Source organism: Pristiophorus japonicus, chromosome 31 (assembly GCF_044704955.1).
Source record: "Pristiophorus japonicus isolate sPriJap1 chromosome 31, sPriJap1.hap1, whole genome shotgun sequence".
NCBI classification, from domain to species: Eukaryota; Metazoa; Chordata; class Chondrichthyes; family Pristiophoridae; genus Pristiophorus; species Pristiophorus japonicus.
In genome coordinates, this window is record NC_092007.1 from 11,725,704 (window position 1) to 11,737,844 (window position 12,141).

The 12,141-nt window shown below is 43.7% G+C and overlaps 1 protein-coding gene across 1 annotated transcript; it reads left to right on the forward strand.

Moving 5' to 3' along the window:
* Positions 1-993: 993 nt before the first annotated feature.
* LOC139240348 (probable G-protein coupled receptor 139) lies at positions 994-2,783 on the forward strand. The gene is made up of 2 exons (XM_070868819.1): positions 994-1,063; positions 1,873-2,783. Exons 1-2 carry the CDS (start codon positions 994-996, stop codon positions 2,781-2,783), a joined length of 981 nt encoding a protein of 326 aa, XP_070724920.1.
* The last annotated feature ends 9,358 nt before the right edge of the window (positions 2,784-12,141 follow it).

Here is a 12,141-nt window from a genome sequence, read left to right on the forward strand (position 1 = left end):
GGATAGCTCTTTGATGGCTAGCGCAGACATGTTAGACTGAAATGGTCTCCTTTCATGCTGCAAACTTGCATGATTCTATGATTCTATACCAGCAGAGCACTGTCAGCTCGAATATAATTATAGTTTACCACTAACATCAGAAGGGCACTTTCAGTGCCAGTGTAATTGTGTTGGTATCGCTGCTATCGGTGGAAAACAGTCACATCGAGAGCAACTGTTGGTGTGCCAATGGTGCAGAACAAGCTGGAGCACCGCTGGTGTAAGTGCAGGAAACCACTCGATCAGGACATTCACGTCCATTACCTGAATGAGTTCAGCGTTATCACTGGTGCCAGAGGAGCAAGATTACCTCGAGTATAAGTGCAGTGTACAACTAGAACTGCAGTGGCACTTTCTCCTCTGTTGGAAATGTAGTGCTATGAATAGTACCAGAGATGTAAGATCACCACGATTTTAAGTGTGGGTCATCCACAGTTACAACAGAAGCACTCTCACCTCAAATACAAGGATAGATTTACAACAACTACCAGAGGAATGCGGTTACCTTCAATGCCCTACGACTGTGCTCACAACCAATTGTGCACGACATGGCTCACCAGCTGTTCTGGACGGGTTTGACCAATCCGACTGAGTCAAGGATAGGGGCAGGACATGCAGGGCTAGGGGAGCTGCCATCACTGCTCCTGCAGTAATAGGCTCAGCAGCTGTACTGTGAGATTGCACATACAAATTGTAATGAAGATTTTATTTGAGCACGCTTTTTAGAAAATTCCCGCTAACACTTTCAATTATTTCATTAATCTGATGAATCAGACAAAAACAATTTATCTCAGTCTATTTGTTAAGTGACTGTAAATAATGCTAATTATGAGTTAACCTGATTGACTCTCTGGTGGATTGACGTGTGGATAAATATATGTTCCCTTCCATTGCCTCAGACGTGTGCCTATCAGAATATTTCAGTTCCAAACGAATACATCCACTGTCACGAAAATGGGCCAACTAATGATGCTACAGATAAAAGCGATTTATTTCCCGATTCTCGCAGTCATCGGTGTAACAGGTGAGTCATATTAACCTGTTTGTTGTTGATCTGTATGAACTGACTCATGTTCTTACCACATGTAGGATACGATAACGTGTTTTCTAGATAGAAACATAGAAAACATAGAAAATAGGTGCAGGAGTAGGCCATTCGGCCCTTCTAGCCTGCACCGCCATTCAATGAGTTCATGGCTGAACATTCAACTTCAGTACCCCATTCCTGCTTTCTCGCCATACCCCTTGATCCCCCGAGTAGTAAGGACCTCATCTAACTCCTTTTTGAATATATTTAGTGAATTGGCCTCAACAACGTTCTGTGGTAGAGAATTCCACAGGTTCACCACTCTCTGGGTGAAGAAGTTCCTCCGCATCTCGGTCCTAAATGGCTTACCCCTTATCCTTAGACTGTGACCTCTGGTTCTGGACTTCCCCAACATTGGGAACATTCTTCCTGCATTGTAATGGCAGCATTACAGGGTCATTAGAGACTGGAACAATCTCACTGAAGCGGCCGTCCACACTTTCTGCTTTCCCCTTAAGCTGATATCATTAATGAAGTTACAATATTCTCTGAAGCTACAGTCCAAGGATTTTGGCTGATTTCTGGATTGTCTTGATGCCCCGTGCACAGTGAGCATTGCAGCAGCTCAGTAAAGTATGTGGGTTGGTTTTGAAGGTTAGAGGTCCATTACTAATCATATTCCACACAGGTCCATGCTGACAGTAAGACCGAATGGAGTAAAATGCTCTCACCAGATATTTCCATCTATATTTCTATATTTCAATCAGACACTCCAACATTATTTCTCTGCTCTCTTTTTCTTACAGCGAACTTGGTGACAATTGTTATTTTATCCCGAAGGAATTGTGGCCTTTCCAAGTGTATCTCTGTCTACATGATCGCCATGGCATCCGTGGATCTACTGGTCATGATCGTCAATGTAATGCTGTACAATATTTTCAGTAATCGCTTTACACTTTCATTCCTGTCCCACACTCCCGTGTGTAAGCTCATTTTATACATGACTGCTGTCAACCTTGATTTGTCTGTTTGGTTCACCGTTTCCTTCACATTTGACCGATTTGTGGTTATCTGCTGCCAGAAGTTTAAAACAAAGTATTGCACCGAGAGAACTGCGGCCATGGTTATAACAGCTTTCACATTCCTCATCTTTTTAAAGAACATCCCTGTTTTGCTTGCATTTGAACCTCATCAAATAATTAACAAGGTACATTGGGGTTGCGTGACAAGTGTAGCATTTGTTTCCTCACCTCCAGGTGCGGCATACGTCTGGTTTCACAGCGCCTGGGGCGTTTGGTTTCCCTTTACTTTAATTGCCTTGTTAAATTGTTTGACAGGCAGACGTATTTTAGTGGCCAGTAGATCCCGCAGGGGACTCAGGGGCCACAGGAGTGAGACGCAGAGCGATTCAGAGATGGAGAACCGAAAGAAATCCATAATTTTACTCTTTGCTATATCGGGCAGTTTTGTATTGTTGTGGCTGACTGCTGCCGTGAGTTTGGTAACTACCAGGTTGGCAAGCATTAATTATTACCGAGGTGACCGCACAGACCCTGGATATATCGCCACTGAAACAGGACTAATGTTAAAGTTTTTGAGTTGCTTTCAAAACCCGTGTATTTATGCAGCGACCCAGAGGAAATTCAGAGAAGAGCTGAAGACAGTGGTGAAATCTCCCTGGACATTCATTCTGAGGTTGGTTAGAAAAAGACAGTAAAACGATTCAATCCTAAAGAGAGCTTCCTCGTCACGAAAGCTCAATTTTACCTCTATTTCCACCGCAGAACATCCGTTTTCTGTGGTGATTGAAAAATTGGTGAGATCTTGTGTGAACATTTCAGCCATTTTGTAGGATGTGTTTGATTTATGCATTGCTTTAGTTTTTCGCACTTGTTTCGCTGAGTAAACATAATCTATTCCTGCAAATGAAGCACAGTCACGTTCAGGGATCAAGGATAACAATGATGAGTTCAGCAGTGGAGCCAGACATGTGACAAGACAGGAATCCACCATACACTGCAGATAAAGGGATCAGGCGTCGCACTTTAAAATCATCAATAAAGTTTAATTCTCTGCTAAAATCATCAAAGGTCTTGTGATCGCCGATATTGGTAATTTTCCTGTAAGTTTGGTGTGAATAATACAGGCGCGGATCTCTCTATTGGACACCATTCCTCATTGACAAGTGGAGCAGGCTTTTGTCATGTGATCAGTGGAGAAAACAGTTGGAACTCGGTTAATCGATGTGACCTTTCACCTCTTGTGTCCCAGATACTGACTGAAATTGTCGATTGTGCACCGACTGCTGTCTCTGACTCAGCACAAAGATGGAGCTGGCTCTTGTATTGTGCTGTCGATAAAGTTATGATGAGTAATATTATTGATATTCTGTGTTAAGGTCTCTCCTCAGATACAGGAAATGAATGTTAAAATAATGACTTCCATAATTTTTTAAACTATCAATTGATGCAAGTAATCGGATGTAAACGGATACGATATCGTTGCAATTATGGAAACATTGTTGCAGGGTGACCAGGGTTGAGAACTGAATATCCAAGGATGTTCCATATTTAGGAAGGAGAGGCAAAAAACAATGGTGTGGCATTGTTAGCTGCGAGATATAAATTGTAAGGTTGCAAATAGGGGGTCAGAATTATACTGAAGGTAGTGAACATATAATTGCCTATGTCGGTAAAACTTCCTTATATAGGCATAGCACACATACGAATTAAACTGTAGCTTAAACTTAGTAACTCTTAAACAGCCGAAGTCAGTTGTTTTGTTTAAAAGTCCCTGAGGAAGAGATAAAGAAGTCAGTACAAACCACCCTAGGCCTCGGATAGACTGGGGTAGAGAGCAAAATGGAACAAAACAATGATGAGAGATGCACAGTTGCATTTACCACTCTGAGCCCGTCTGATAAGAGTCGACAAATCAATGTCACTTCGCTGATAACAGTAGACCTATCGATGATTTTGAGGAGGATAGCTCCTCTCCAAAACCTGTATAAATTATCCTTGAAAATTCTTGTATTTCGGAGGTTCCACGACTGAACCTTCCCTTGCAATTGTTCGTAATAAAAGCCGATTGAACCTGCGATTTCGTGTGTTCACTTCCGTCGGTCGATATACAACAGGAGAAGGGCGAGGTATCGATTAACTACATCAGTTAGTCCACCTTGAGGGAGCGAAGCCTCCTTTTTCCCCAACAGAAGGGTAGGTGTCGATTAACTATATCAGTTAGTCCACCTTGAAGGAGAGAAGCCTCCTTTTTAACCCCTACATTTGGCGTCACGAACAGGATGCAGACCCTCTGACATGGATGATGTGACAGCTAAATGGCAGTGAGTATGTTTTGTAACACCTGCAGCTGTAGCATTGATGGGGAAGGAGGTAATCTGTATAAAGAAATAGAAGGGGAAATCTGTTGAACAAGTTACAGCGAATCACGGAAGGATGAAAACCAAGGGCGGGATAGCTTTATTGCCTGAAGAAGAAGGGGGAAGAGGACCCCAGCGATCGTTAGAGGAAAATTAAGGTGTATGTCCCGAAGCGTGACACGGTAATAACACGGAGACGCCGGTATTGGTCGTGTGCAGTGCAAAGAAGAAGGAATACAACCTAAAGAGTGGGGTGGAACCCCAGGATCCTAGGAAAACTGGCCAGTGGGATACAATGCTAGCTGAGAAAAATGGAAAATTAATAAAAGAAAATTGCTGGATAAACACGTTGAATTTAAAAAGGACAACGTGTTTATATTAAAAAATTAAAATGCAACCTTGAAAGCTGCAGCTGCTAGAAAGAGAAACAGAGACCTTTAGAAAAATGGACTGGAGGAAATCATCAAAATACAAAACCTAATTTGAAGAAAGGAGATGAAATTAGCTGTGAAAAAAATATTGATTTATATATAAAAACTTACGAGGTAAACCCGACACAGAAGTATTGTGCCGAGAAAGAGACACAAAGATGTTTAACTATGGAATAGAGGAAGATCATCAAAAAAGAAAAATTATTATGTTTGGATTCAAAAGGGCAAAAAAACCGAAGTTCTGCGAACTCCGCAAAGGAAGGAAAAAACTGGGAATTAGAGAATTCTTAAAAAAGCTGGAACCGGCACAGAAGTTTAGATTTTGTGCAGAGAGAAATAAAAAACAAGATTTGCTCAGTGAATGGGAGCGTAAAAATTAAATGCTGGATTGCATATAGCTTGTGGTAAAATTGGATTTCAGTCAACAAAATAGCTATTAAAAATGTGTGGTCTTGTTTTAAATCAGTGAAAAAATCTTTGCCAAGTATTAAAATTGGAAGTTCAGACAAATTGGAGATTAATCTAAAATGCTGTCTTTCCCAATGAGAAGGTTTTATTATGACAACTTTACTAATGATTTCTGCTGTTTTAATGGAGTTCCAATACCTAAGCCAGTTTTGAAAGCACAAAGGCTTGGGAAAAACATTGTCATGATTATGCGAAGTCACATAATGACGCCCGGCCTTCTTACAACCCTCTAAAGGAGTTAAACCTTTCCATTGACAGCTGTTTTATACTGGACATTATTAATTTGGATTTCTTAATAAAAGAAAAGAAAGGTACAGCAGGCGGTTAAGAAAGCAAATGGCATGTTGGCCTTCATAGCGAGGGGATTTGAGTACAAGGGCAGGGAGGTGTTGCTACAATTGTACAGGGCCTTGGTGAGGCCACACCTGGAGTATTGTGTACAGTTTTGGTCTCCGAACCTGAGGAAGGACATTCTTGCTATTGAGGGAGTGCAGCGAAGGTTCACCAGACTGATTCCCGGGATGGCGGGACTGACCTATCAAGAAAGACTGGATCAACTGGGCTTGTATTCACTGGAGTTCAGAAGAATGAGAGGGGACCTCATAGAAACGTTTAAAATTCTGACGGGGTTAGACAGGTTAGATGCAGGAAGAATGTTCCCAATGTTGGATAAGTCCAGAACCAGGGGACACAGTCTAAGGATAAGGGGGAAGCCATTTAGGACTGAGATGAGGAGGAATTTCTTCACCCAGAGAGTGGTGAACCTGTGGAATTCTCTACCACAGAAAGTTGTTGAGGCCAATTCACTAAATATATTCAAAAAGGAGTTAGATGAAGTCCTTACTACTAGGGGAATCAAGGGGTATGGTGAGAAAGCAGGAATGGGGTACTGAAGTTGCATGTTCAGCCATGAACTCATTGAATGGCGGTGCAGGCTAGAAGGGCCGAATGGCCTACTCCTGCACCTATTTTCTATGTTTCTATGTTTCTATGAAAGACTCACTTGACAGACGGAGGAAATGGTGGGATTTTCAGAACAAAAATAAAAGGAAGAACATAAGAACATAAGAATTAGGAACAGGAGTAGGCCATCTAGCCCCTCGAGCCTGCTCCGCCATTCAACAAGATCATGGCTGATCCGGCCGTGGACTCAGCTCCACTTACCTGCCCGCTCCCCGTAACCCTTAATTCCTTTATTGGTTAAAAATCTATCTATCTGTGACAGTTCAATAGCCTCAACTGCTTCCTTGGGCAGAGAATTCCACAGATTCACAACCCCCTGGGAGAAGAAATTCCTTCTCAACTCGGTTTTAAATTGGCTTCCTCGAATCTTGAAGCTGTGCCCCCTAGTTCTGGTCTCCCTGAGCAGTGGAAACAACCTCTCGGCCTCTATCTTGTCTATCCCTTTCATCATTTTGAATGTTTCTATAAGATCACCCCTCATCCTTGTGAACTCCAACGAGTAAAGACCCAGTCTACTCAACTTATCTTCATAAGGTAACCCCCTGTTCTCCGGAATCAGCCTAGTGAATCGTCTCTGTACCCCCTCCAAAGCCAGTATATCTTTCCTTAAGTAAGGTAACCAAACCTGCATGCAGTACTCCAGGTGCGGCCTTACCAATACCCGAGATAGTTGCAGCAGGACCTCCCTGCTTTTTTACTTCATCCCTCTCGCAATGAAGGCCAACATTCCATTCGACTTCCTGATTACCTGCTGCACCTTCAAACTAAATTTTTGGGATTCATGCACAAGGACCCCCAGGTCCCTTTGCACCTCAGCATGTTGTAATTTCTCCCCATTCAAATAATATTCCCTTTTACTGTTTTTTTTCCCAAGGTGGATGACCTCACACTTTCCGACAATGTATTCCATCTGCAATACCTTAGCCCATTCGCTTAACCTATCCAAATCTCTTTGCAGCCTCTCTGTGTCCTCTACACAACCCGCTTTCCCACTAATATTTGTGTCATCTGCAAATTTTGTTACACTACACTCTGTCCCCTCTGCCAGGTCATCTATGTATATTGTAAACAGTTGTGGTCCCAGCACCGATCCTTGTGGCATACCACTAACCACCGATTTCCACCCCGAAAAGGACCCATTTATCCCGACTCTCTGCTTTCTGTTCGCCAGCCAATTCTCTATCCATCCTCATGCATTTCCTCTGACTCCGCGTACTTCTATCTTCTGCAGTAACCTTTTGTGTGGCACCTTATCGAATGCCTTTAGGAAATCTAAATACACCACATCCATCGGTACACCTCTATCCACCATGCTCATTATATCCCTAAAGAATTCCAGTAAATTAGATAAACATGATTTCCCCTTCATGAATCCATGCTGCGTCTGCTTGATTCCACTATTCCTATCTCGATGTTCCGCTATTTCTTCTTTAATGATAGTTTCAAGTATTTTCCCCACTACAGATGTTAAACTAACTGGCCTATAATTACCTGCCTTTTGTCTGTCCCCTTTTTTAAACAGAGATGTTACATTAGCTGCTTTCCAATCTGCTGGTACCAGCCCAGAGTCCAGAGACTGCCTATGCAATAATACTCATCTGCTACAGAGCACAGATAGATACTCAAACAAAACAAACTCAAGAGACAGAATTTAAGATAAATAAGCTGGAAGAGATCTTCAGCCGTGAACTCATTGAATGGCGGTGCAGGCTAGAAGGGTCGAATGGCCTACTCCTGCATCTATTTTCTATGTTTCTATGTTTCTATGTTTCTATGAACTCATTGAATGGCGGTGCGGGCTCGAAGGGCCGATTGGCCTACTCCTGCAACTATTTTCTATGTTTCTATGTTTCTATGTAAGACAGGAGCAGACGGATAGTGCAATACACAGCTGTAACACCATCACCTGTGGTAATAGAGCCAATGTACCTCATGGTCCACAACATCAAACTAACAGTCAACCAGACAGGGATAACGAGTGTGCAGTAGAGCGGCCCACAGCACATGATAATGGCTACATATCAGCGTCCACACCATTCCCACCAATGGACGTAGAGCAGCCGACATTACCACACATGAGGGACCTCTCAGCCCACAGCAGAGACAAATTCTATTGAATAAGTTACCAACACCGAAGTCAAAATAGTAGAAATACAGAATTCTGACAAAAGATTGGAGTAGAATATGAATGTGATTCAAAAGGCAGGCGAAAGGTTAGGGGAGTACAGGGAACGATAATGGATTGAATACAAAGGCCACTCTGGGGTTGATGACCCTGACAAAAATGTGCAGCATTCTTGAAAATGTTTAAAGACGGACTGGGAGATGCACATCCAAAGATAATTACGTTAGGATTTATGATAGTAGATAATTACGAGGAAACTTTGGAATGGGCAGAACATGGAGAGGAGTTAAAGTTAGAACAAAAGGAGAAAATAGCAAAAATAGCAGCAACACCGGTTGCAGCAGAGACGAAGGAGGAGGAGATACACCCCCACGCAGCTTCCCTGATATGTTTTAACTACAATAAGGGAGGCCACTTCAGTAGGAATTGTCCACAGAAAAGAAGAGGTTACGGAAATTCTCAAGGGAAATGTCACAATTGTGGTAAACTTGGACATTTGGCCAAAGATTGCTGGAGTAAGGGAGGATGCGCAGGGAGGCAAGGTCCACAACAGGCAAACAAGGGAACATCATTAACCAGGGAAGAGCTGATGGACATGCTCAGACAGGTACCAGCATCACTGCTACCACTGCCACCACCGCCCCGACCTGAGACACCCTTTAATGAGGATATCATCAAAATGGAGCGTCCGTTTCCATAACCAACTTAGATTTTCCCTGGACCCGCAGGACTGTAAACATCCAAGGTGTGGGTGCGGGTTATCAGAAAGCAACCCTAAGTGAGATGGTGTTATTAGAAGTACAGGAATTAATGTTACCTACTCGGTTTTGATACTGTCAGAACACAGAAGGCAGCATACTGGGCATCCATATCTTAAGTGAGATAGGGGTACTGATAGATCCCCAGCGTAACCGGATAATTTGGGGGGATAATCACGAAAACGAAATTAAGTTCGAGCACCCGGGACACCAGCAGCAACAGTTGGCAAGAATAACCCGAGTCCAGCCTGCGTGGGAAACAAAAGCTTTCTCCCATCGAACTTCAGTCCACTCTTTTATATGTCTCTCATGTAATTACATTTTCTACAGTATTCTGAGAAGATATACAAATTCCATTAACACTTTAGACACCTCGTACATCAATATAGCACATCGAGAAGATGCAAATAATCCACCCAACTCTTTACGCACCACAGCTAGGAAGTATATAAAAGTATATATTAAAATAGAAACAAATACATATTATGGCTCCTTAGATTTATATAACTTATTCCCATCGCCTGATCAAAATCCTTCTGCTGTGGCTTATATTTGCATGCCTGACCTGGCAATATTCATTGCATCATTAGCAAACTGATACATGATACCTGCACGAGTTAGATACAGAGTAAAGCTCTCTCTACACTGTCCCATCAAACAATCCCAGGGCAGGTACAGCACGGGGTTTGATACAGAGTTAAGCTCCCTCTATATTGTCCCAACAAACACTCCCAGGGCAGGTACAGCACGGGGTTAGATACTGAGTAAAATTCCCTCTACTCTGTCCCTATCAAACAGTCCCACAGCAGGTTCAGCACGGGGTTAGATACAGAGTAAAGCTCCCTCTACACTGTCCCTATCAAACACTACCAGCGCAGGTTCAGCACGGGGTCAGATGCAGAGTAAAGCTCCCTCTACACTGTGCCACCAAATAACCCCAGGGCAAGAATCTATAACACACTCCCCAAAACCCTTTATTTCCTTGTCGTTTTAGAAACGGTCAACCTCTGTCTTAAACTTATTCAATATCCCGCCTTCCACAGCTCTCTGAGGCAGCGAATTCCACAGATTTACAACCCTCTGAGAGAAGAAATTTCTTCTCGTCTCAGTTTTAAATAGTCGGCCCCTTATTCTAAGACCATGCCCTCTAGATCCAGTCTCCCCCATCAGTGGAAACATCCTCTCTGCATCCACCTTGTCAAGCTCCTCATAATCTTACACGTTTCGATAAGATCACCTCTCATTCGTCAGCAAATCAGTCAGCACACAAGTGCTGCTTCAAGTACTGTGAACAAAGTGATGTTGTTTTCGAATCGTAACGTACAGGGTAGGTCATACATACCTGCAGCTACACGTCCGCAAATGTCTCAGAGTCCACCATCAAGAGTGATGAATCAAGGCCATGAACACCTTGTTGGCGCTGTGGGGATGATCAGCGTTTCCATTCATGCCGATTCAAAGGATACGTTTACAAGTGCTGTGGAACAATGGGACACTTCCAACCAGTGTGCAGGCGAGCTGCTAAGTCTGTTAAACCTGCAAACCACCATGTTGCAGAGGAGGACAGATCCACGGATGATCACGATGAACCAGAGCCTCAGAGGCAGAGTTGCATGGGGTGAACACATTCACCATGAATTGTCCCCCGATAATGCTGAATGTTGAAAGAAATAAACTCCCACTTTAAATGAAGCTGGACATGGGTGCGAGCCAGTCCATCATGGGCAAAAGACTTTTGAAAGTTGTCGTGCAACAAGACCTCAAGGCCAGTCTTAACTCCAGTTTGCACGAGACTAAGAACTTACACGAAAGAACTGATTCCTGTAATCGACAGTGCTACCATAAAAGTCTCTTATGATGGAGCGGTGCACAAGCTCCCACTCTGGGTGGTAGCGGGCATTGGTCCCATGCTGCTCGGCAGGAGCTGACTGGGAAAAATACGCTGGAAGTGGAACGACGTCCGACCGCTATCGCCTGCTAGCGACACTTCCTTTGCCCAGGTCTGAAACATATTTCCTTCGCTGTTCGAACCATGCATCGGGAATTTCCAAGGAACAAAAGTGCAGATGCACCTTATCCCGGGGGTGCGCCCAATCCGTCACAAGGCGAAAGCAGTACTGTACATGTTGAGAGAAAGGATAGAGATCGAACTAGACCAGCTGCAACGAGAGGGCATAATTTCACCGATCGAGTTCAGCGAGTGGGCCAGTCCTATTGTCCCAGTCCTCAAGGGAGATGGCACAGTCAGAATCTGTGGCGATTACAATGTAACTATCAATCGTTTCTCCCTGCGGTACCAACATCCACTACCAAAAGCCGATGAACTCTTTGCAACGCTGGTGGGAGGAAAGACGTTCATGAAGCTGGATCTGACCTCAGCCTGCATGACGCAGGAACTGGAGGAATCATCGAAGGTCCTCATCTGCATCAACACGCACAAAGGTCTTTTTGTTTATAACAGATACCCGTTTTGAATCCGATCAGTGGCGGCGATATTCAAGAGAAGCATGGAAGGTTTACTGAAGTCGGTTCCAGACACCGTGGTCTTCCAGGATGACATCTTGTTCATCGGTCAGAATACAGTCGAGCATCTGCAGAACCTGGAGGAGGTTCTTATTCGACTCAACCGCGTGGGGCTCAGGTTAAAACGCTCGAAGTGCATTTTCCTGGCGCCTGAAGTGGAGTTCCTGGGAAGGAGGATTGCGGTGGATGGCCTCAGGCCCACCAACGCGAAGAGGTAGGCAATCGAGAATGCACTGAGGCCACAGAACGTGATGGAGCTGCGGTCGTTTCTGGGACTCTTGAACTACTTTGTTAACTTCTTACCGGGTCTCAGCACCCTGCTAGCATCACTACGTGTCTTACCAGGAAAAGGGGGCGAATGGGCTTGGGGCAAAAGCCAAGAAAATGCCTTTGTAAAAGCGAGAAAATTGTTATGCTCAAACAAATTG